Genomic DNA, 25,494 nt, shown 5'->3' with positions numbered 1-25,494 from the left:
AAAGCATTCTGGGTAATTTCCGTAGCATCAAAAGGACCTGAAGGGGAAAAGAGGAATACCTACATATTTCCATTAATTGCCGTGTAATAACAAACACTAGTGAGGACATTTCCATTAGATTTTTCTTTTTTAGGAAATTGAATAGAAAACAGCATGGCAATTGACTTAGGGACAGACTGTTTTGAGAACTGAATTTATAATTAGACCAAAAGACTAATCACATGAATTATTATATGAAGGAAACTATTTTGCCTCCAAACCCATTAAAAAGGAGTCAATCCAACAGATCTTGGATCATATCCTTTAAGAAATTAATTCATATTTTGGGAACTGAGAGCAAAAATAAAATCTTTCAAATATTTCCCTGTCTGCCAGTGAGCATCAAAGTGGCCGTGTGTCCCTGACACCTGTGTGCGCAGCTCTCCGCAGTCTCCGGTTCTGTTCCCCATCTTCTTCACAAAGACCTCCTGACCCCAAGTGGCTGCAAGGTCTCCTTCCATGAAAAATCCCTCCCCCACCACCATCTCCGTGTTGCCAAGTCCCTGTTCTTTTTGGGGTTCGACTGAGATCTGTGGGCAAACTTGGCAACCTATTTATGCCACCTTCAGACCGTTACCTGCGAACATTTATTCAGCTCACTAGGTGGGGATGGCACGATTACCTTTTAATAAAAACCGGTAATATTATGTCCCCTCCAGAGAAGTGGCGCTGGGTGCGAAGAACAGCCTTCAAGTGTCAGCTTTCATTCCTCCCACGGCGAGTGGCGACATAACGGGGCGAGAGACCTGTACGCGCCCCGCCGTGGGCCGCAGGGCCTGGCTGCTGTGCTAACCTGCTAGGGCGCCCGCGACGAAATGCCACGTACTGGGAAACCTGAATAACACACATTTATATAATCTCACAGCTCTAGAGGCTGCAAATCCAAAATCAAGCTGTCTCCACGATTTCTCCTGCGGCCTGTGTCCCGGCTCACAGACAGCTGCCTTCCTTTCCCCCGCGCTCACAGGTCCCTCTTGCCTGCATGTGTGGGGCCTTCTCCGCGTCCTCGCCTTTTCTTCTTGGCAGAGCACCAGGCACAGCGGAGCGGGGCCCTCCCGAGGGACCCCACTTCAACCTCATTACCTCTCTGAGTCCCCACTTCCAAGATAAGGTCGCGTTCTGTCATGGGGCTTGGGCCTCAACATGTGAATCGGGGGGCGGCATGATTCAGCCCATCACAGCTGGCCACCCTAGAATGTTAAAATCAGACAGGAAGGGCTTGATTTCTGTCCCTGACAGCCTTTGATCACAAAAACCTAAAAGTAACTACCTGGCACAGCATTTCATACTTGACCTTTGGATTCCAAATCATTTTCTACCCAAGAAAATTTGCAGAAACAAGAGGTACAAAACCAGATTCGTTTGCTCATTGACTTCCGCTTGCTAAAGCAGGGTCGGCTCCCTGCAGAGGAGTCCCTGATTTCATTAAGTGCTAGTTGGCCCATCGGCTCTCTTTGGCGACTTTTGGAACCAGGCAACGTCTTGGGAGATACATTAAAGGATTTCAAATTTAGAAATGTTTTTTAAAAATCACCCATTCCTTGGAAGCCACATTATGTCAGGTGTATCAGTTACTTTCTGGCTACAAAGAACAGGAAACCTTACTAACACAGTTAAATATTGGGGATGTTTATGACCTAGCGAGAAGCCCCAGGGGCAGACAGCCCCAGGCTGGTGAACTCAGCAGATGGGGGGAGCTGGGGCTGCTGGCTCCCGGCCCGCTGTGCCACCACGATGTACAAGGTGGATCCCGGAGGGTGGGAGGGGGGCCTCTCTCCTCCTGAACCTCTTTATCAAGGAGGAAAGCTTGCCCAGAAGACAGCCCCTTACACCATAGTTCTGAAGGGTAGCAGACTATGCCTCCCCCAAAACATGACTGTAGGAGTTCAGCACATGCCCCCCAAAAAAGCCACTTTGGTGTTTTGGTTGTTCTGAGGTGTAAGTGCTTGAAAAACAGCGAATACAGGGCGTGGCTTCCCCTGAACCCCCTTTCTGCCTGATGACAGGTGCCCAGAAGGAACTCGATTGTTCTGAGTCCCGCCCCGGGGGATTAATCATCCAGGGCACATGATACACGTGGACAGCCCGCCAAACCAACCCCGCCAGCCCATCAGACCTCCTGTCTGCCCCTCTAAGGACCCCGTCACCACGCCTAGAGCCCCCGGGCTCCCCACCAGAGGCCCACGTGGCCCTCTCCCTTCCCTCCTACCGTGGCATTCAGGCCTGAACTCGGAGCCCCCCTGGGGTCCCTCCTGTCCCCGGGCAGCCCCCGCACACGCACAGGCGCTCCAGGCAGCCTGGGTCTGCCTTTCTCTGTCCGCGTGTCTCACCTCTGTCCGTGCCCTCGGCCAAGAGCTCGGGAGGGGAGAGGGGCCGTGAACTTCCCTCCCCTGCTGCCAAGCCCCCCGAGCCGTCGCTGGGAAAGGGAGATGAATTCCTGCCATTATTTTCCACACAGATACGCAGCAGAACTGGACACCGCTGGCGGGAAGCGCTTCGGGGCTATTTCCTCGCAAGGCCTCGCCGTCCACCTGAGCAGGAGGGGAATTCCGTTCATTTCCCTGGAACCGCCACGAGAGAACTTGAGTCCATCAGCATCATCCCCCCACGGCCTCTTCGGATACTTTAGTGCCTCGCTCCAACTACCTGTCACCCCCAAACATGGCCTAAAAAACAACACTGACTTCCCTTGCTCCCTGATCCCCGGGCCGATGGCACAGCTCAGCAGGTGCCCCTCGGAGCGCCCGGGCCGCTGCAGGCAGACGGGGCGGCGCCAGGCCCACGCTGAACCCCTGGGGTGGGGCCGCCCCAACAGCCACGGGCCGGGACTGCGCGGCTCCTTGTACGCGCCTCTTCCTTGCTGGGAGGCCCCCCCATGCGGGGGCTTCAGGTGGACTTTTACGGGGGGACTGAGGCCCCACAGGCAAGGGTTGCAAGAAAAACTTCCAGAAGTTGCGCGGCCTCTGCCAACCTAGCCTTTGTGTCAACCACAGAGGGTCACTCCAGCCACATCCATTCCTCAGGGCAGCCACGCGTCCAAGGGGAGGGAACACAGCCTCCACCCCTGGTGGGAGAACACCCAACAAGCGGTAGGCTTGTTTGAAATGCCACGCACAGCCTCCGAGATAGGTGCTCCTGGCCTCTACGCAGCCCGCAACCCATAATTTACCCGAGTCCAAGGAGCCTGCTCTCCACGGCCGTCTGTACCTGCAGACCCTCCCCGGTGAGGGGGTCCCACTCACACACCTGCCCCCAGGACGGACTATTCAGAAGGAGAGGTGATGGTCTTTGTGAAAAGGAACCAGGACTTCTGATATACGCCTGGTGACTTAGATAAAACCTAAAGCAACCCAGCCAAGACAAAGGCTCTCATACCCAGTGTTTCAAACTAGTACATTTTATGGGCCTCATTTCGGCTCATGCTTTTTGGTTTCCAAAAGAGAAAGAAAATGTGAGGATATCCAACTAGCCATGAGGACAGTTCTCCTACAGCGAGGCCTGAGACCTCCTGGCCATCAGGCTGCCTGCCCCTCAGGGGACACCAGGGGAGGAACAGCAGGGGGCCAGTGTGGAGGGAGTCCCGCCTTCCCAGGCCCCCCGACATGCTGGCCCGCCTGCCCTCGGGAGGTGGAGGGCTGGTTTGCGGTGTTTTGCCCACCTAGGGAAGGGATGGGAATCTGGACTCCTACCTCTTTCTCCCCTGAATGCCTCTCCACTCAGTATCAGTCAAGCTGACCCATCTTCCTTGAATAAAAGATTCAAGGGAGAGCCTAGGGTAATGAGTGTCCCTCGAAACAATTTCACAGTAAAATTAAAACAATACAATTCTCAGGAGCAGCTTAACTATTTAGAAAGAAAGAGAACTTCATGTATTTTACCCATACCAGTAGGAGGGAGGGAAGGCAATCCAGGCCACAGAGTCCACTCCGTGGAAGTCCATCATTCAAGACCCAAGTATCTTTGATTCGGCCTTGATTTATATTGAAGTTATTTTGTTTGTTTTGCTTTGTTTGGTTTTAAGCAGGAAATGTGAAGGGAACTTTTAGGAAGTTGTTTTTGCAAGTACATTGAAAATACAAACCATAAGAATTACAACTAACTTTGGATAAAACAGAACTAAGCATATGTATATACTAGTTACCATGAAATGTAAGTAAAATCTATGCTCGTTCTGTATTTTGTCATTATAAATTTGGGTCTAAGATGGAAAAGAGTTTTCCTGTAATCTTAAAAAATTTGTCTTCCTAGTTTTTAGAACTTCTGCTTTTAACCTTGATGTTGTAAATATTTTTGTTGGAACCTGCATCTGTTAAAGGGCTGTAGGAAAACAGTTTACAGAGTTGCAAGCTCTGTTTACCCAGGAAGGCTCATTGTGCCCACCGACCCTGAGCAACTGGCCCACTGATCTTTGACTTTGTTGCCAATCTAATTAACTCAGTCATAGCAAAACAAAAAGACTATGTGTAGTTTCTTAAATTAAGAACATTGCCTCAGCAAAGTTGCAGGATACAAAATTAATACACAGAAATCTGTTGCTTTCCTATACACTAATGAAGAACTAGCAGAAAGAGAAATCAGAAAAGTAATTCCATTCACAATTGCATCAGAAAGAATAAAATACCTAGGAAGTGAAAGACCTATACCCTGAAAACTACAAGACACTCTTAAGAGAAATTAAAGAGGGCACTAACAAATGGAAACTCATCCCATGCTCTTGGCTAGGAAGAATTAATATTGTCAAAATGGCCATCCTGCCTAAAGCAATCTACAGATTCAATGCAATCCCTATCAAAATACTGACAGCATTCTTCAACAAACTAGAGCAAATCATTCTAAAATTCATCTGGAATGACAAAAGACCTCGACTAGCCAAAGCAATCCTGAGAAGGAAGAATAAAGCAGGGGGAATCTCGCTTCCCAACTTCAAGCACTACTACAAAGCCACTGTAATGAACACAATTTGGTACTGGCACAAGAACAGACCCACAGACCAGTGGAACAGAATAGAGAGTCCAGATATTAACCCAAGCATATAAGGTCAATTAACATATGATAAAGGAGCCATGGATATACAATGGGGAAATGACAGCCTCTTCAAAAGCTAGTGTTAGCAAAACTGGACAGCTACATGTAGGAGAATGAAACTGGATTACTGTCTAACTCCATACACAAAAGTAAACTCGAAATGGATCAAAGACCTGAATGTAAGTCATGAAACCATAAAACTCTTAGAAGAAAACATAGGCAAAACTCTCTTGAATATAAACATGAGCAACTTCTTCATCAACCTATCTCCCCGTGCAAGGGAAACAAAAGCAAAAATGAACAAGTGGGACTATATCAAGCTGAAAAGCTTCTGTACAGCAAAGGACACCATCAGTAGAACAAAAAGGCATCCTATAGTATGGGAGAATATATTCATAAATGACATAGCTGATAAGGGGTTGACATCCAAAATATACAAAGAGCTCATGAACCTCAACAAACAAAAAGCAAACAATCCAATTAAAAAATGGGCAGAGGATCTGAGCAGACACTTCTCCAAAGAAGAAATTCAGATGGCCAACAGGCACATGAAAAGATGCTCCACATCGCTAATCATCAGAGAAATGCAAATTAAAACCACAATGAGGTATCACCTCACACCAGTTAGGATCGCCACCATCCAAAAGACAAACAACAAATGTTGGTGAGGTTGTGGAGAAACGGGAACACTCCTACACTGTTGGCGGGAATGTATATTAGTTCAACCATTGTGGAAAGCAGTATGGAGTTTCCTCAAAAAACTCAAAATAGAAACACCATTTGACCCAGGAATTCCACTCCTAGGAATTTACCCTAAGAATGCAGGAGCCCAGTTTGAAAAAGACATATGCACCCCTATGTTTATCGCAGCACTATTTACAATAGCCAAGATATGGAAGCAACTAAGCATCCATCAGTAGAGGAATGGATAAAGAAGATGTGGTACATATACACAATGGAATATTATTCAGCCATAAGAAGAAAACAAATCCTACCATTTGCAACAACATGGATGAAGCTAGAGGGTATTTTGCTCAGTGAAATAAGCCAGGCAGAGAAAGACAAGTACCAAATGATTTCACTGATCTGTGGAGTATAAGAACAAAGGAAAAACTGAAGGATCAAAACAGCAGCAGAATCGCAGAACCCAAGAATGGACTAACAGTTACCAAAGGGAAAGGGACTGGGGTTGGGGGGCGGAGCGGGTATGGAGAGGGAGGGAGAAAGGGAATAAGGGGCCTTACGATCAGCACACATAATGTAGTGGGGGGTATGGGGAAGGCAGTGTAACACAGAGAAGACAAGTAGTGACTCTACAGCATCTTACTACGCTGATGGACACTGATTGTAATGGGGTATGTGGTGGGTCTTGATAATGGGGAATCTAGTAACCACAATGTTGCTCACATAATTGTATATTAATGATACCAAAATAATAAATAAATAAATAAATAGAATATTGCCAAAAATATTCTTCCTTATAAAAACTGTATTATACAAAATAACTTGAACAGCCCAACTTTAAAACACGGCATAGACCCCTGATTTGCCTTAACCATGCCATTGTACCAGGCGAGGCTTATTCATTTTCTGACGGTCTGCCTGCTAGACTTCTAACTCTGAAGAGCGCATCTCAGGTGGGGGATAGCTGGAGGGCCAATCCCCTAAGAAAGAAGTTTTTGGAAAGCTCAGAAACATAAATGAAAATGAAAGAAAGATAATATAAGGAATTAAATTGTGAAATATGTCCCAATCCTATTATTTTTCACGAGTGTAAGATTTACATTGATATTAAAACTGAAGATACAGGAAACAGTAGTTACAATGAAGCCTAAGTACACAGTCGTCCGTTAGGAACATTCTACAAGTGTCTTCACACATGGACAAAAGGAAAAGGTGGGGAGGGGCCCCCTTCTGGCTTACAGGAGTCTGGGGATGCAGCAGATGCAGCCTGTGGTCTCTGGCAAGGGCCTGACTTATAGGACATCGGGGCCACCGAGGCAGGTGAACATGACCAGTGTGTCAGGAAGTGACTGTCATTCGTCAGAAGTGACTGTCATTCGTCAGAAGCGATGCTGCTATGTTTATAGGATAATAGGCTGAAATATTTTGGAGTGAAATTTCATACAGTGCACAATTTAAAATGGTTCAGTGAAAAAATACATAGATGAAGTATATGTGGCAAGATGGTAACAATTATCAGAGACGGTGGGTATGGAAGGGTTGGTTTTGCCCTTTCTCCTTATTTTATGTCTGAAAATTCTCAAAATAAAAAATTGTTAAAGTATGTGGGAGTTGTTCTTGCCCCCCAACTTTTAAAATTCTTAAAGTAAGAAGGAAGGCGTGTTGAAGTGGGCTTAGCCGCCCCGAGCGCGTCCCTCCCATGCGTCCGGCTGAAGGGCCAGCCGCTCACCTTGCCCCCCACGAGCTAGCCACGTCCACCTGAGGCAAAGGTGTCCAGACCACACCGGGGTCAGTCCCTGCGGGCTGTGGCCTCTTGCTGCCCCTGGGGTCAGCACTCGGCTCCTGGCCCAGCGTCACCACGAGGATCCAACAGCCCGAAGCAGGTGGCGACCCTTTGCAAAGAGCGATGGGTGAGCGTCGTCGTTGGACCAGGTCTGTCACCCCGTGTCTGTCACCCCGTGTACTACTTTCTTCATCACAACTTCAAAATCATGTGTTTGTGGAAATTCACTCAGCTGTTCAGACCTCAGCGTGTATTCAGAGGGTGCTCATAAAATGTTCATTTATTCGAGAAACGTCGGGCAGGGCCCCACAGCGGTCACCCTGCAGTGCCCGAGGCCTCAGACCAGGGCCCCGGCATGTCACCCGGTTCTCTGAGGCCACGGTGAACGGCCGCGTTCCCCCTCCTCCCTGTCCGGTGCCCCCCTGCCCCCCCGGGAAGAAGGGGAAATGGAGACGCGACACCAGCAAGTCGCTCCCCGGGCTGAACGGGTTTGCTGGCGTCGGTGTCAAGCGGAGCCATTTTACGGGAAGCCCTCTGGCCCGTTTCCCCATCCAGGACGCGGTCGCACCGCAGCAGCGACCTGGGGGTCCTGACGGCGCCGCCTCCGGGGAGCCCGCGGGGTGGGATACGGCCCCGGGTCTGCGTCGGTCCCCGCGGGTCCCAGAACAGCGGGGCCTGGTGCGAGTGCCGGGGGCCTGAGGCCCTGCCGTGCCCGCAGCGGCGCGGTTTTCCGCTTAGCCCCGGGTGACGTTTCTGGGCCCCCTTCGGGGCAGGCCTCACCCTGTTCTGGGAGGACCCGTGAAAGGCCAAGCCCCCCTCCTGCTCGGGGACACAGCCGAGGCCCTGGGGTCACGCCGGAGCTGGCGGCGCAGCAAAGCTTTGCCTACTTTTGTCCCATCAGCAAAGCACGTGTCGGCGGCTCCCTGGGCACGGGCTCCCCTGGTGCGACTCGTGCGGGGCAACTGGCCTTGGCAGGTGAGAACACCACGAATTTCAGACCCCATACGTTTCATAATTTCTCTTTGTCCCGCCTCTAAAACCTGAAGCAGAATATTCTGCGTTCCTAGAATTATCTTGTTTTTGTCGCCAAGATATTTTCCTTCTTCTTGTTACTCTTGCAAAAAAAACCATATTCTTTAAGTAAGCTTACCTGCTACTCACCTTTGACAGAACCCACTAAGTCCATGCAGTATTGAGTGTGTAAGCCTCTGTGTGTGTAACACTGCACATTTGATCTCTGAGAAACCCTCTTCAGAGCCATTAGCTCCTTAAATTGAAGCAGCGATTCGGTGGATGGATCCTGGGCCACTCAGAGCGCTTCCTTGAAATTTCTGAACATGGGACCATAAATAATCCCCTTTCTCTTTCAAGTGAGTCCCTTCAAAATTCACATGTTGAAGCCCCAGCTCCCGGTGTGACTATACTTGGAGACAGGGTTTTTATGGAGGCGATTTAAATTAAATGAGATTATTGGAGCTGGGCCCTGACCCCCCGGACCGGTGTCCTCCCAAGAGGAAGGGTCACCGGAACCAGCTCACTCTCCAAGCCACAGAAGGCGACCAGCTGCACGCCAGGATGACAGCTTCGGCCAGGAACTGAGCTGGCTGGTCCGGACCCGACTGACCGAGGACGCCCGGCCCCGGAACCAAGAGAACATAAACGTGCTGTCTGAGCCACCCAGTCTGTGGTATCGTGTTCTGTGAGCCTGACCCACCTGGACAGGTGGTGAGGCTGGGAAATACGCGCTACCAGAGGGCGCGCTGCTGTCCTGCTTAAGAAAGGATTCTGGAAGAGCGCGCCCAGCCGAAATGGGGAGAGTCCTAAAAGCACCCTGTGCACCAGCTGTTTACGCACAGAACAAAGATTAAACACTCTCAGAGGTGCCCTTCTTTATTCCTTTTGGTATCCACTATGCAGGAATTAGTTTTATACTGGAAAATATTTGGGAAATGGTAATATAGTAGATGCATTGTACTTATAAGTGTTGTATACATAGCCAGTACTTTTTCTTTCTCATCATGCTTAACAATCACCTACAATAAAAACAAAAACATTTCTAGCAGTTGCAGAGTTTGATCTGGAAGCCAGTTGTCACAAATGTATTATTTAAGCTAGGCTGATGCCACTTTGGGAAATGAACCTCGGGCATCTTTCAAAACTCGTTTAATAAGGTGATATTCAAAATGACTTCTTGAGAAATGTATCTTTTTGTTTGGTTTTATTTGTTGTTGCATCTTTCAGTCCTGTGAGGGGATTCTGCTGGCCCCTCTCTGTCCAAATTTTATTTTTATGAATATGGATGGAAATAAACAAAAATGAGACTCCTAGCTCCTCATCCATTGTGGGAATTTCTGGTCTATTCCCTTTTCATATGTTTCCACTAAAGTGAAAAGAAACTTAAAAAAAAATCATGAGGATCATAAGAACAGAGTCAAGGTGGAAAAATGACCAAACTATGAAGATGTGTTTTTGTGACTGGAATAGTCAAAACTGGTTCATAACATGCTGACTTCCTGAAGCACATACTGTCTAAAGAAAAGGCCCTGTCACACAGCATCCAACGTGAAGGGCCACAAATCTTTTTCAAATGCATTCACTGAGGTGAAAAGGCCTGAAGAGATGTAGCCAAGGGCAGACAGCACGAAGCCTGTAAATCATCAGAATAAAGCTAAGAGATTATATTCAGCAGCTCTCCAGACGGAAGACAGGGCCTCCTACAAGAGGTCAATAAAAAACCTGGTATAGTCTCAGAATTCAAGGCAACAGCCATCTTCAATCCTACACCAATGGCATATTTACAACTGGAAACGGATAATCAAATCCAAATTTACACACACACAGGCCATTATATTCTAGCACTGAGGCTACAAAATCTTGTATTTTCAGTTCCTCTTTCCCAGGCAGCAGACCTCAGGTATGCTTTGAAATTACCATTTCCATATACAGTTCTCTAGTTTCCAAGCAATCTAATTATAAACATGTATTTCTTTTTCCTTTGGTGTATTATGCTAGGATTAAAATTTAGAAACTATCTTGGGGATTCTTTTTTCCCCCTGTGCACCTGCTCTGCTCGGACACTTAAACTATCTTGGGTTTTGATTGGTTTTCCTCATTAATGAAAGGAGTCCTTCAAAATTTCCTTAGCTTAAAGAAGTTGCTTTAAAATATATATATAACACCTTATAAGTAGCAGCTTATTTAATAATTTCAATAGAGATAAAATATAAAAACCATGTGAAAATATTTTTAAAAAAACAATTTCAATAGAAATAGACAATCAGAGCAGATACTTGACTAGATTCACGGCAATCAGAGAGGAGAGAGAGAAAATAAAAAATTGCCGATCCCGAAGCATGATTCATCAAGCATAACGGACGGCACGACAGAACTCAAAGGGAACCAGGTCGGGGCGGAACCAAGCAGCCAGGCTGTCCCAAGCACTTTCCGTTCTTCTTTCCTCTAGGGAGTGACTCGGTGCACGGCCGAGAACCCGTCTCAGAACGAGGCCGGTCTGGACGTGAAGCCCAGCGCCGAGGTCACGCTGCCCTGTGCTCCCCGCTGACTGTCTGTCCCCAGCTTCTAGTTGTCGCCAGAAACCAGTAACGCCCGGCTGGACGGACTGTGCGCGCTGGTTCACGTGTAAACTGCTTGCTGACTGTGGTTCAGGCTGTGCTGCTATTATCAAGCCGGAGAAGAGGCGGCATCGCTCTCTCCCTCCAGCTCCCCGCGTTCCAGCAACGGCTCTTTCCCGACTCAAGCACGCGAGGCCGTTTCCCTCTCTCCGGGCCGCTCGCCTGGCTTTCACCCCAGCCGGCCCCCTTTTCTCGGCCCAGCCGCCTCCTCCGAGGCGTGTCCCGGCTTCCAGGCTGCCCCCGCACGGAGACACGCCGGCGGCCCCCGAGGGCCGCGCCTGCTCTGGGCCGGCAGGGGCGTGAGCTCCGCGGAAGGGCCGGCCTGCAGGCCCGGGCGGCGGCTGCGTGCTCGGAGCCGGAGCAGCGCCGTCCACGGGGTGGGCTCTTGGTAAGGCAGTGCTGGGTGGGTGGCTGGAGGGTGGACGGCGGACTCAGGAGGGCGGGCGAGACCTAGGTGGCTGATGCAGATGCCCGCTGTGCGCAGTCCGGCCGCTTGTCCGGCCTCTGTGACTGACACCCGCCCCTTCCTGAGGTCGCCGCCGCCGCGGGCTGCTTAACAGGCCTGCCTGCTTCTCCCCTGGGCCCCATGGACCACTGCAGGGTGGCAGCCAAGCTAGGCCCTAAAACGTGCCAGGCCCTCTTCCGTGAGAAGCCTGCATGAAAGCCTCAGTCCCTGCCATCACCGGCCGGGACCTGCCTCCCTGACTCCTTGGCTGCCAGCAGTAGCTGCCCCTGCCTTCCTGTCCCTCGACGGGCACCTGATGGCATCTGTTCTGTCTCCTCCTGTAATGCCTTTCCCCACGCAACTGACCAGCCCCTCTCCTTCCAGTGTTTATTTAAACCTGACCTTCCCACGGAAGCCTGTCTTCACATCCTATTTACACCTGCCAACGATCACCCCCCCAGGCCAGCTCTCCCGGTTGGTCTTTCAGCCACAGAGCTGCCTACCTACTTACACGCTGTGCTACCTACTTTATATTTTCCTAACTGCCTTCCCCCAGTAGAACAAAAGCCCTGAGGGCAGGAATCTGCCTGTTTCTTCACCGATGAGTCCCTGACACAGCGTGGCTGGCACACAGCAGGCACTCGGGTACATTCGCTTGCCTTACCGACCTGCGTGTACCCACAGAAAGGCAGCCCGGTGGTGGGTGACAAGCTGCGGCTCTGCGCGTGGATGCAGGACTCGGGAAGAGGGATCCCGAGCTAGATTCCCGAGAAGGGGCTGCAGTGGGGGCCTGGCGCACGGCTCTGCAAACCCAAGGCCAACCGGCTGCAGCAGCAGGGCATCTGCCCCCAAGGAAACCTTCTGAAAGCCAGCAAATGCCCCCGTATTAAACACCAACCTACTGCTTAGGGCTAACGGCAGAGCCGTGCCTTGTTAGACGGTATGTCAGGTGGACGGCGAGGAAATCTCACTGTGGTTGGTTCCCGGCTGAGACCACCTGAACCGACTTAAGACGGGGAGCCACTGGCCAGTGGAATACAGCTGAGCTTCGGGCAGCCACGGGGGCGGCACCACCAGCTAGAGCAAGGACCGCCGCGCTGCGGGGCTCCATCTCCCCCAGGGCCGACCTCATGCTTCCGGAAAACCAACTAGTTGGAGGGAAGACGTTAGGGGCCAAGTCGGTGCCCAGCACCCCCCTCTCCACCAAACACAAGCCCGTTTTGCTTGGCAATAAGCCCAGCCGTTTGCTGGCTGCCCTGCAGCTGGGCGTGGTCGTGTGACAAAGCTCTGGCCACAGAGAGTGAAGCTGAAGTCCAAGTAGAGCTTCTGAAGCTCTTCAGAGAGAACTCACCTATTGTGCCCATGTTTTCACCAGTTCTCCTCCTTCTTGCGGGAAAACAAAAAAACTGGAGCCACAGCAGCCACGTAGTAAGAATGAAAGCCACACACTGGGGACAGCAGGGCCAAGACAGAAGGCACCTAGGGCGTGGATGGAACAGCCTGCCCGGCCTGACCCGACAAGCGTTGTGTGCCCGGGCGATAGGGAGGAGGCAGAGGGACAGTTCTTCTCGGGCAGCTCGCCATAGGCGCACCTAGTATCTGTTGCACACTCGATACACATGGGAAACCATTCTTTGCTCTACATGCTATTGTGTGCATTATGTCATTCTATCCACACGGGGCAGGGGACAGGCTGTGCAAGGGTAGCTACCCACAGTAATCCAGGGCTTGAAGCTTCCTCTCGGACTATCACCTGTGCGTTAACTACAATGGAACACTGGTTTGGTCTTACCAAGTTAACTCAAATTTGAATTGATTCAAAGGAGCAAGTACAGGGAACACTGAAAGCAATGGGGGGGTGTCAGCGTCCAGCAGAATCCAGGGAGCTTTCCCAGGGGCACCAAGCAGCAGAGAACAGAATGGTAGGTGATGAGCGTGGCCAGTTTGGACCTCAAACAGATGTGGAGGCAGGTGGACTGCAAATTGCAGTGATCAGAAACTGACTGGACTGGAGACTACTGTCCACTCTGCCCAGCTTGACTGTACAAGGGAGAGGAAATCTGTAGGGTATTCCTGTGTGCATACTGTCAAGTGTACTGAAGGGTCCCAGTCAGTACGAAATCAAACACCTCGTAAGAGGACGTACACTGCAGACCGTGAACCATAAATGAAACCTGGGGTTGAAATCTTGTGCTGCCATTCTTACGTAGCTTTGTGTAAACATGCCCTCTTCCTTCACCTAGTTTTTCATCTACAACAGCTACAGACTACAATTTTGAGAGCAGTACTTATAATAAAATTTCATTTAAATCTACCTCATTGGTGCTTACATTACCAGGGTAACATCAGCACGCAATTTCTTCTGTTCAGTAACTGACGCTATTTTCAAAAGGATGTGTGGTAAAGCTAAAAAGGACATTGGTTTTGTTCCCTGAAGGCCAGTTTTACTTCTAAGGGACTCTACGGACTTCTGGTCTTTGTTATCAACAGTAAAAGCTTCTCTTACCAAATGCCTAGTTTAAGATATTTTCTTGGGATCCTGTCCAGCAACCTCTACTCTGGGATCTTGCCTCTTGTCCCTCCCAATCTCCACCCCTGCTTACAATGCTGGATTTTAGGGTGAAGGGCAAATATTTAATCATACCATTTGCTTTAAAAAAAACTTCAAGTACCCTAAACATTTAACCTTAAAACACAGCCCAAGAACATTTTTGCATGAAAAAATGTTTTATAAATCTCACTAGGTTATACCAGTAGTAAAGCATCTCACACAGTATAGAAGTGAAGACTGTAGAAGGTGTCAAGCCGTTCTTTTTACAAGTGTCTTTCACACCTTTAGTTTTTCAATTGTTTTGAAGGATCAACTCTCCTTTGTAAAGTGCTGACACATATAGGTAGTTTCAAAATATTATCAGTGGTTGCTTTTTAGCTCACAATCACCAAACTGGACCAGATTCCAGCTCAACTTAATCAGTAATTAGAAATACCTAATGGCACTTACCCCACTCACTTCTAAAGCTGGTATTAGTGTAGGATTCCATCAGAAGTGGGGCACATTTCTACATGTAGAGGCAGGTTAGGTAATGCAGCTACCAAGATCCTTTCCAACCTTTAAGATTCCAGGCCAAAACAGCTTTTATTAGGTACCTTTAAGCCTCAAAGTTTCAATAGAAAAAGCTTAGTTGGGCTATTTCAGATTTGACTCCGTTTTTCCAAATGCACTTTCTCAATTTTATCTAGAAATTGAAGCTTACAGAACCCTTACTCAAATTTCCCCCCAGATCTGCCACAGCTGGACTCTAATCTTCATAGTTTTACCAATGTGCACTGGGCAGAGATGACAAATGTTCCCCCAGAAAACTTTTATAAATGAATTAAGTATTTTAAGGAACGTTACACTTCACGTGTAGATAGGTAACTTAACAGAAGCCTGAGTATGAAAAGAACAGACACTGAATTATTTGGCAACTTCTCTACTGAAGACTAATTCTAAGTGTGAACACATCCAAGGTTTCAACTTAAGCTTTCATACAGCGCAGGGAGGGGAAAGATTTGAACCCATGAGCTGAAGCCGACCTGCCTCCACGATCGTAGGTTCTGACACCAGGCACAGTATGGGCCAGCAGAGGAGGCATGGGGGTGGACATGGGACGGACACAACACGACGACCCTCAAAGACACATGCTTCCTGGGTCAAGCTTGATTAAAGCTGAAGACCAACCACTGCAAAACTCCGAGCTGAAGATAAAACTCCAATGAAGCAGTTACCCACAATGATACTTTACAAAACCTTAATGGCAAGAGTACTTGTTTTTGCTCCTTACCTGTGATTTACAAAGCTGACGAAAAGCTGCAAGTATTGGGAAACGCATCCTAAAGTGATAAAATAAGACGAAGCATGGTAAAAACTGCTTTATTAATGGCAGTTAGTACAAGTTAATAAATATTGATTCCCCAAGAACTCGGTTATCAGGTTACTGGTCCATAGAGAGCTGAATGGAACTTAACTAACTTGATTACTGGAAGGAGGAAGAGCAATCAGTCCTGCTTCTTGGGAAATGAAGCCATTGCCAGCTGGTATATGGCATATGCTGTTCCTGAAAAATAAAAAGAAGAATTTTTTAAAAATTGTAAGATTTGAATGTATAAACCTAACTATTCCAGCTAAAAAGTTGTAAGATAAAACCAAGGTTGTCATGAAGACTACTTTAATGGGAACATAAAGTATCTTGATAGTGCTAACACACAGGTATCTATGTACATGTAACACATTTAATCTAGTTTTATGGTGCTGGATGTAGCACAATAAAGTACTTGTAAACTTAATAATGACATTAAAACAATTTTAAGATTAAAAACATATATAAAGGTTATTTCCATACTAACCTAAGATTGCCTGAGAAATGCTAAGAACTATTCAAAAGCCAAAAAAGAAGTCAAAATGCACAGGCTTTCCCTAAAGGGTATGATCAATGTAAAACCAAGGAAGAATGATACATAATTTTAAAATTATCAAATGCAGTGTAAGAATACCTAACAACTGGAAACTTATTTTGAAAACTCATTACCAGAGCTTCTAAGAAATAGTCACACTGGCCAAAAAAAAACTTAAGACTTTACCTTTAACCCAAATGTCACTATCTGGTTATCTTCATTGACAAAAGACCCTTCACTGTATTTAATTCAAGCCAAAGGCACCTTGGCATGAGCCAAGGGACTTTGCAATTAGGGTTCAAATCCCAGCTTTTCTAGAGAAGTATTGTTTTCTTGACTAAATAATGTAACTTCATCTTTAAAAGGGGATAAATTACAGACTTAATACAAGGGTTACAGGAATTCATGTATGTGGCATTCCTAATAGTAAGATGAGTAATCATTCTAATACTGTTTTTCTTCTCCCCCAGAGGGCAAATATCCAAATTCCTAACTCTGTGCCTAGGATACCAATGTGTGATATTCCACTGCTGACACGGAATAATGTACGTGGCCCTATCCACAGAAACAGTGTCAGTGCACTTCACGTACAGTATCATTATTCTGTACGGTTGTTTCTGTGATGAAATATGTATATACAGGGTTTCGATATAAAAATGTGTTTTATTATAGTACTTTATAAATCTTACCACTTCAGAATACATCATACCAATACTCTCAGCTTTACATCAGCTTTGTAAATCATAGGTAAGGAGCAAAAAAAAAAAATTTATTTTGCCATCACAGTCGAATGTTTAAAAGCCTTTGTTTTAGGAAATGGGGTAGGGTAGGTATTTTTGGCTCTTCAAAAGGCCTGCAGGGCCACCAGTGGCAGACTCCGAAAACCACCTCTATCATGATAATCACCAAATGGTATTGGTCTACTTTTTAAAACGACATTAAAATGCTCTTATACAATATGTATCAATCACCCTCTTAAGTCCTTCTTATGCCAAGCAGTCGAATCACAGACTCTGCAGACTCCCTGTATGAAAAAACTGGCATAGAAAAGGCAATGAAGCTGCGAGTTAACTTTCCTACAAATCAAGCCTTCCAAACGTCTTACCACCGACTGTAAGAATCATGGTGGCCCTATACAGGAGGGCATCGGCCACCCCGCCCTTTAGATGCACTGGAATTCCATTATCCTCCTAGAGTAAAAAAAATAAAAATAATTAATAAATGTATCATTATCATTTGTTTCTAACTAAGTTCAAAAGACTAATCCATTTGTACAAAATTAATGGCTCTTTAAACTCCTAGAATTAAAATATTTTAAGTATCAAAATTAAAAAGGACTGTTTCTTGATTATAACTTTTTCATATGACATATATATAAATTATATATATATATACACAAGGTATATTAAAAAATTAATAACACTAAATCATATCCTTACGCCCTAGCCCAGCATCTGGCATATAGTAAATGTTTAATACATCTGTTAAATATACATATTATGTATTTATGTGGTACACAGATGGTCCCCAATATATAATTGTTCAACTTATGTCTTTTGGACTATAGGATGGCTCAGAACTTCATACACATTTAGTAGAAACCATACTCCGACCTTTGAATTCAACCTTTTCCAGGCTAGCAATATGCGGTGCCATAAACTCTAGTGGTAGCAGGCAGCAGCCGGCGGCTCCCAGTCCGTCACCAGTGATAAGGATAAATGACACACTTACAGCCCTTCTGTGTGTCACTTTCAGTATAGTATTCAATAAATCACGAGATAGTTAACGCTTTACTATAAAATAGGCTTACAGGCTGCGTGAGATATCTCACCCAACTGTAGGCAAATGCAAGTGTTCTAAGCAGGTTTAATGTGGGCTAGGCCACGCTGTGATGTTTTGTGCGTTAGCTGTATTAAGGCTATTTTCCACTTAAAATGGGTTTTGGAAATTTAACGCCATTGTTAAGTTAAGGAAGATCTGTGTATCACACTTTTTTTATTGCCTAAAGTTTTATTTGGGAAAAACCAGAGAACACAATAAACAAACAAGTCACTGACAGCCTATTACAAAGGTAACCTACTCTGTCCTACTAAGTCTTTCCTCATGAGAAAACCACTATTAACAGCATAATACATATCCCTAAATATTTTTAATGTTTATTTTGTCATACCTTCTAATTTATACATACTTAATACACAAAAGGAAGCTTATGCTATAAAATGGTCTATCATATGCTGTTTTTCACTCAGTGCTAGTTTAAAAACCATTCTGTCAGTCCATTTAAACCTACTGTGTTCCTTTTAATGGCCCCATTGAATTCCACTGTGCAAAAATATTGTAATTGAATCGGCCAGTCCTCTATTAATGGGTCTTCCCATAATTAATAGATTTTCTATTTTTATATACTTACGCTACTATTTCTATAGGAAGTCTTAAAAGTGAGAGTCCTAGATGACAAGGTGATTTGTTTTTAATGATAATTTCAAATACCCTCTAAAACTTTGTACCAATTATACTAGGACCTAGTATGTGTGAAAGTACTGCATACGAATGTACCTATGTCACACACCTGGCTAGCAACTTATTTTAAATCTTTCTAAAAATTTGACAATTAATTACGGTGAACAAATAGTTAACTTGTCATTTTAGTTTACATCTTATTGATTTGAAGGAGCTCTCTGTATAGTAAGAACATTAAACTTTTGTTACATTTTTAAAATTTGCTCTCATCTGTCACTTGTCTCTTACAACCATAAATACATAAAAAATTTTTATGTCAGCAAACGTTGCAATTTTTCTTTTACAGCTTCTAAGCTTTGTAAACACTTCCTTAAGAAGACTTCCCTACCCTTAAGATCATAAGAAATATTCTCCTATGGTGATTATAATTAATAACACTATCATATACTTGAGAGTTCCTAAGAAAGTAGGTCTCAAGTGCTCTTCACACAGACACAAATCACGTTGAGGCCATGGGTGTGTTAATTACCTTGACTGTGGTCATCATTCAATAGCTACATTAGACACCACACTGTAGACCTTACAAAAGACAGCAAGTACAACCTAAATACATACAATTATTTGTCAATCAAGTCTCAATAAAACTGAGGGAAAAATTTTGTATTTTATTCTAGTATTTTCTGAAGGAGCAGCATTTATATCTGTAATTCATCTTTTATTTTCTTCAAATCAGCCCATTTTTCCTATACCAATTTATTGAGTCCTTTACCCACTGATAGGAAATGGCACCTCTACCATATATTAAATTTCCACATATATATCTGTTGTTTCTGGGCCCGTTCTATGGTCTACATGCCTTTTGCAGTGTAACTACCCCAGAGTACCCACCCAATGTAACCCCTCCAAAATAATGTCTCCTTCCTGCTCATTTCTGCTCCTTCCCCCAGTGCCTCTTGGACACAGTGAGCTAACAGCAGTGTCTTTATTCTTTTGCTAATACATCAGGATCACTGTCAATCGGGCATCTCCAGATTTGCTTCCTAGCTCCACCTTTTGATACTCTTAATTATTACATGTAACAATCTACAAAATTTTTCAGTACCTGAAATAGCTTTTGCTTCTCTAGAACTTTATTTTCAATCTGCCTGCGGGAAGTAGTGCTGATGGTCCTCTGGGCAATCTGACGAAGGGCCTGAAATGGAAAATACATCCATGGGTATTAAACAGATTTAGGGCTTAAAGAAACTTCCAAAACCAACCATTTTCAATCTTTAGTATTACAGAAGAGGGAAACTGAGAATTAAAACATATCCCAGTTGTCAAAAACAAAGTCATAAGCCAGCATCCAGGTTCCCGATTTGTTGTCCATCCACCATGCTATTACATTCTGCAGTCTCCAGAGACCACACTCGGGAAGTTCTTGTAGATTCTGAGCAACAAAAAAAAATCATGATCTTTACCTGAACTGAACCAGTAGCATTATATAATTCTTGAGGAAAACTTACTGATATGCAGATACTACAAAAATAAAAAATGGTTTCAAAATACACTAAGCTCAAAGGGTTTCATTTAATACTCTACCATATTATTAAAAATCTATCACTTGATATCAAAATATACTGGCATGGTTCCTACTTAATTAAAATGATTCCGGCACTAAATTTTTCCAAAAAAAATCTTTAACAGACTATAATCTTTTAAAACCAGACTTGCATTAATATACATAGTTGAAGTAAATAAGGACACAAATACGCACTCTACTTTCTAAAGTCAATGACATATTGAGAAGCTAAGTAAAACCTTTCTGAATAATTACAACAGTCATCACTGTTCCATTTTCCTTCTCTTTTTAGACATTCTGGGGAAATCCTTCACATGACGAAGGCCGGCGGAGGGTGAGAGGTCACTGCAGAACCGCCTGAGGGGCAACGCCGCCCTGGCGCCACGACCGCCCAAGTCCCTCCCGAGATCCATGGCTCTGCTGCTCACACCGCCTCCCGACGCCGAGGCGCAGAGCCCTTGGGACGCAATTTCCCGGATCAGGGGACGCCTCCGGGCCTGAGGCTTCCGGGGTTCAGAACCGTCTCTCCCGGGTCCCCGCCCAGCCCGAAGGCAGCAAGGTCAGCGGGAAGGGCACGGCCCGCGGCGACCTCAGGCCGGCCCCGCCCGAAGGCCCTCCCGCTGACCGGCTGCCACCCCTTCCCCGGGCCGCGAACGCCCCCCGAGACGCTCACCAGGAGGTTTCGCAGCATCTTGGCTCCTTACTGCCGACCAACAGCTGCAACTGAACTGGGAGAACTGCAGGCGCCTCGCCGGAACCGGAACCACTCCGGCCCCGCGAGGCACTTCCGGGGGCGGGGCTGCGCTCCGGCCGCAGACGCCCCGCCGCATGCCCGCGCAGGCGCCGCGAGGCACTTCCGGGGTCGTTGACGGTACGCGGTAGACCCGGGCTGCCGGGGTTCCCGGTTTGGCTGACGACCCCGGAGTCCGGGCCGCCGTCCAGGAGCCGGAAGAGCCCCGGCCTGTATCACCGAGCAGCTCCTCTGCGGCGCTTCCGCTCGGGTTCGTCTGCGAAAATGCTGGCAAGGGGGTTTCAGATGGGGTCAGGGAGCGGGGCGCGACCCGGACCCGAGGTCTCCCGTGTCGGGCCCAGCGCGGCACCTGCCGGGACGGGTTCTAACGTGGCAGGCACTGCGCTGCAGGTCTGTCTGCTGGTATTCGCCCGAGGGGAATAAACTAGGCTTAAAAACGGCCACCCAAGTGATAGAAAGCTGATGACATACGGGTTCAGCGTAGGTGGAATGTGTAGGCCAAAAAAACAGTAATATTAAAGTAATACCTTCTAATCTTTAGGGTAGACCCCTCCCCCACCACCCAGTTACCTATCCCTGTAAATACCCAGCTCATCCGTTCCTTGGCCTGGGACTGAAAGGACCTATTTACTCCCCACTCCCCGTTACACCCGGTAATCAAACCCTGAGGGCGACAACCAGGTGGCAGTAGCTGGAGCGCCCAGACCTTTAACAAGAGGGCTGTGCATAATACAAACTTGTCCGAGTTGTATGTGCTCGCTTACTTCTTCTCCGCTTAGCCAACTAGACTGTAAACGTCTCAAGAACAGATGTGAATTTTTTACCAGTCCGGTAGAACTGCTTAACGCGGATAATCTGCTAACGAATACACGAATTAACGATATACACTGGGTGACAGATCTTGGGCATTTACAGCTCTGCCCCAGAAGGACCAGATTCACATTAAAAAGGTCCTAGAGTGGACGTAGATCATGTCACCTAGTACAGTACAGTTTCTCCCTCATTACTAGACCACCCCATCAGCATATAACATCGCAAATTAAACTGATTTCAGTCACCATCCCATTTTTTCTTCTCTTTCAAAATAAAACAGATTTCATTACATTTATTTTCCCCTCCTCCTAGTCTTTTTTTAAAATCCCATTTTGGACAGGCTTTTACTGTTCTTCTTAGGATCACCAATGGCTTCTATTTTCTTAATAAACTGTCAATCTCCATTTTCATCTTTTCCATCTATCAGCAACACTTAACATATTTGATCACTCCCTCATATTTTCAATTTTTAATTTGGAAATAAACCATAAATGCAATACCTTTGTAACAGACATATAGTTTGAAATATGGTCGTTATGAGACTTCCACACAGAACTCTTTCGGTGTCTCCGTTTCAGCTGCTGCTACTTTTAGTTTTCTGGCGCCTCTCAATCCCTGAATTTCAGAGCACCACTTTTTCCCTACATTCATCCTTTTGTGGTTTCATCCAATACCATGAGTACCATTTGTGTTCTCCAGACATCTTCACATAGACATCTAATGGGCATTTCAAACTTAGGACCAAACTGAATTCTACTTTCCACTCCTTATTTCCAAGCCTTCTCCTCTACAACTTTCCTCATTTCAAACCCCAAACTTTTATGTCATACCATGTAACTAATCCAACAGAAAATCCTGCTGGACATACCTTCAAAACACCCGAATCTGACCACTTACTACTACCCTTACTACTTACCTGCACTGCCACACCACTCCCACCATCAGTGTGAAGATGGCCGAAGTGACGAGGCACTTAAGATCACAGAGGGAGTAGTGGGAAAAGGCCCAGAACATGATCTCAAAGAATTCCCAACATGTCATATGGTCGGCACGACCAAGGGATATATAAAGGAGACTAGGGAACAGGGAGGTAGGAGGCAGACCAGGAGAAAGCCATATGCTAAGAGTGAAGAGGGGAGGAAGATTCCACACTATCAAATGGAGCAGAAAGTTCAAGATACAGGTGAGTTCATTCGATGTGACAAAATGGAGTGGGAATTGTTCACTGAGTGGCATTTCTCTAGACCTCTACACCGTGTGCTAAATACCTGTCATCTATCACTTCCTTTATTCCTCAAAACAAAATCTGTCAAGCGAGTATTAAACTGCCCATCTTCCTGACAAGGAAATGGGAAGTAAATGGTTCCGTAGACTAAGTAATCCAGAGATACAGTTCATGTGTGTAAGAGCAGACCTGAGACCCACCCTCTTGATGACGGTGGGTACAGTGCAGCCGTGAGGGAGAGCCCAGCTGAAGCTGACGGGGACAGTGAAATATAAACCACTGTTTAACAAGCTTTGTTGTGAAAAGGGAAGAGTACACACCCCAGGAATGATTTTACATCACTGATTCAGCTGCAATTTGACAGGTATTTGTAATACTCTTTTTTCTGCATTTTTGGTCCTTGAAACAAAGTAGCGTATTAGTCTTAACAATGAAAGTGATGTAGGGTGAATTCAATCTTCTTCAGCATCACCCTGGATAGAAAAGCTTGTGACACAAATAAGCTCCCATTAATATCACTTAAAACACATAACAAGTTTAACTTTCAAGATTTTTAAAATGTTGTTAAATCACCAAAAGGGGCTTCAAGTCATTTCTGGTTTCAAATAGTGGATTGGTCCCAAAAGTTTCTCTCTTCCCCCTCCCAAATAAAGTGAAAAAGCAACTGAAAGGTATGAGGTATTGACTCATGAATCTCAAAGGCATTATGCGGAGGAAAGAAGCCAGTTTTGAAAGGTGACATATGGTATATGACACCATTTATGATCTCTCCAGGGCAAAACTATGGGGTGGGAGCGCCACCGATGGTCGCCAGGGGTGACAGGTGGGGGAAGGTGCCTATAGAGGGGCAGCGTAAGGGAGTTTTGGGGGATGACAGTACCTGCTCTGTATCTATGATGGTCATACAAATCTATAAAGTGTTAAAATTTACAGAACTGTATGCTATAAGAAAACCCAAGTCGACTGTATGATAATCTAAAAAAAATTTTTTTTTAAGATAATGAGCCCAAAATGATGGAGCATTGAGAGGGGACAAAACAAGAAACGCGATTTCTGGAAAACAGCAGATGGGATACGACTGAGCTGGACAGAGGAACTGCAATCCAGAGGGACTCCTAGTTGGGGTGCCAGTAAGAACATGCTGACTGGTCCCACAGCCCGAACTCAGACGTGGAGGTAAAAGTCACAGCAAAGAGTGGAGTCAAGGAACAGGTCTGAAAATGACTGATTGAAAATTATATACAACAGAATAGCCAGGTCCCAAGACCTCTGCCCAGCCCCTTTTGGCCAAATAGGACCTCACATCACATCACTGCTTCCCACAAGTAAGGACAAGATAATTTTTCTCTGGAGAAAGTGAAGGAGAAAACTAAGTGGAGGGATGTGTAGAGGGGCAGGCATAGGGACGTACGTGGGAAGTGGGAAACTGGAGGGGGCGTGGGGAACAGGCAGTTAGAAGCCGTAAGGAAACCAACTCTGTCCGGACCCCTTCGTTCTGCAGAACACAGGCTGCTTCTCTAGAGAAATGGAACAGCCCAGCCAGGGGAAAAGCCACCAACCACTCCCGAGGGCGCCTCAGCCTGGGTCCCCTACAGCTGTTGCCCTGCTGTCTATTTATCACTTGTGTCACCTTTTTATCATGAACAGGAACAAGAACTTCGCAGAGTGGCATGTCTGAGTAGCACCATGCTAGTGAAGCCTGCCACCTGCCAAACCCTGCCCACAAAGCTCTCGGCCAGTCTTCCGCGGTCCACTACTACAGGACAGACTGTCAAGACCAGTCAGAAACAGAAGGGAGGTCACCCACGAACAAGACAAGGAAACTAAAATTCAGAATAGTCACAGTAATTGGTGTGAACAGAGTAGGAAAGAAAAGCAATTAATATGTGTGCATCTGTATCCTATTATATCCAGAAAAATAACATTTTATCTTGAACTAAGGTTAGTATATTTTGAAAGTAAGAGAAATAAAGGATGTCTTAGAAATTAAAATATTTTAAAATATATGAAAAATTCAATAGAAAAATAATGCTGGAAGATCAAAATGAAGAAATCATCTAGAAAAAACAGAGACAACAGTGTCCAAACAAATAGTGTCCAAAGGAAAGAGAAGAAAATTAAGCATCAGTCTTGGAGGTCAATTACCTGACTAGGATGGCATCATAGTTCTCAAAAGCAGAAGAGAATGGAGCAATGCCTTCAAAATACTGGGAGAGAATTATTCTTTTTTATTAAAGTATTACTGATATACAATCTTACAAATGTTTCACATGAACAACATTTTAGTTTCAATGTTCACCCATATTATCCAGTCCTCCCCCCACCTACTGCAGCCACTGCCTATCAGCATAGTAAGATGCTGCAGTCATTACATGTCTTCTCCCCACTGGACTGCCTTCCCCATGACCTACCTATAGTGTGATCGTGAGTCATAGTGCCCCTTAATCCCCTTCCCCCTCCCTCCCTCCTCACCCTCCCCAAGCCCTCCCCTTTGGTAACCACTACTATCTTCTTGGAGTCTGTGGGTCTGCTGCTGTTTTGTTCCTTCAGTTTTCCTTCATCGTTATACTCTACAGATGAGTGAGGTCACTTGGTACTTGTCTTTCTCCGCCTGGCTTATTTCACTGAGCATAATACCCTCT

General features: G+C 46.0%; 1 protein-coding gene and 1 long non-coding RNA gene across 3 annotated transcripts; one reads left to right on the top strand and one right to left on the bottom strand.

Moving 5' to 3' along the window:
* Positions 1-15,505: 15,505 nt before the first annotated feature.
* Positions 15,506-20,875, bottom strand: LOC118927696 (cytochrome c oxidase subunit 7A2, mitochondrial). Its single transcript, XM_036916187.2, has 4 exons — positions 20,737-20,875; positions 19,605-19,694; positions 17,148-17,232; positions 15,506-15,705 (listed from the first exon to the last, which is right to left on the bottom strand). Exons 1-4 carry the CDS (start codon positions 20,752-20,754, stop codon positions 15,647-15,649), a joined length of 252 nt encoding a protein of 83 aa, XP_036772082.1. The 5' UTR covers positions 20,755-20,875; the 3' UTR covers positions 15,506-15,646.
* Positions 20,876-20,921: 46 nt separating this feature from the next.
* Positions 20,922-25,114, top strand: LOC130681368 (uncharacterized). 2 transcript variants are annotated; one of them, XR_008994476.1, is made up of 3 exons: positions 20,922-21,064; positions 23,850-24,028; positions 24,500-25,114. It is a non-coding gene; the product is annotated as an uncharacterized LOC130681368 (long non-coding RNA). The 2 variants fall into 2 exon arrangements; XR_008994477.1 differs by lacking the exon at positions 20,922-21,064 and adding an exon at positions 22,357-22,810.
* Positions 25,115-25,494: the final 380 nt, after the last annotated feature.

This window comes from Manis pentadactyla, chromosome 16 (assembly GCF_030020395.1).
Source record: "Manis pentadactyla isolate mManPen7 chromosome 16, mManPen7.hap1, whole genome shotgun sequence".
NCBI classification, from domain to species: Eukaryota; Metazoa; Chordata; class Mammalia; order Pholidota; family Manidae; genus Manis; species Manis pentadactyla.
The sequence above is the reverse complement of the archived record's forward strand: the minus strand, read 5'-3'. Positions and strand labels throughout refer to the sequence as shown.

Coding starts and splice junctions, on each gene's coding strand:
- LOC118927696 (XM_036916187.2), bottom strand. Junction 17,233..19,604: donor AGAAGCAAAAGCTATTTCAG/GTACTGAAAAAT, acceptor TTTTTACTCTAG/GAGGATAATGGAATTCCAGT. Junction 15,706..17,147: donor CATGATTCTTACAGTCGGTG/GTAAGACGTTTG, acceptor TTTATTTTTCAG/GAACAGCATATGCCATATAC.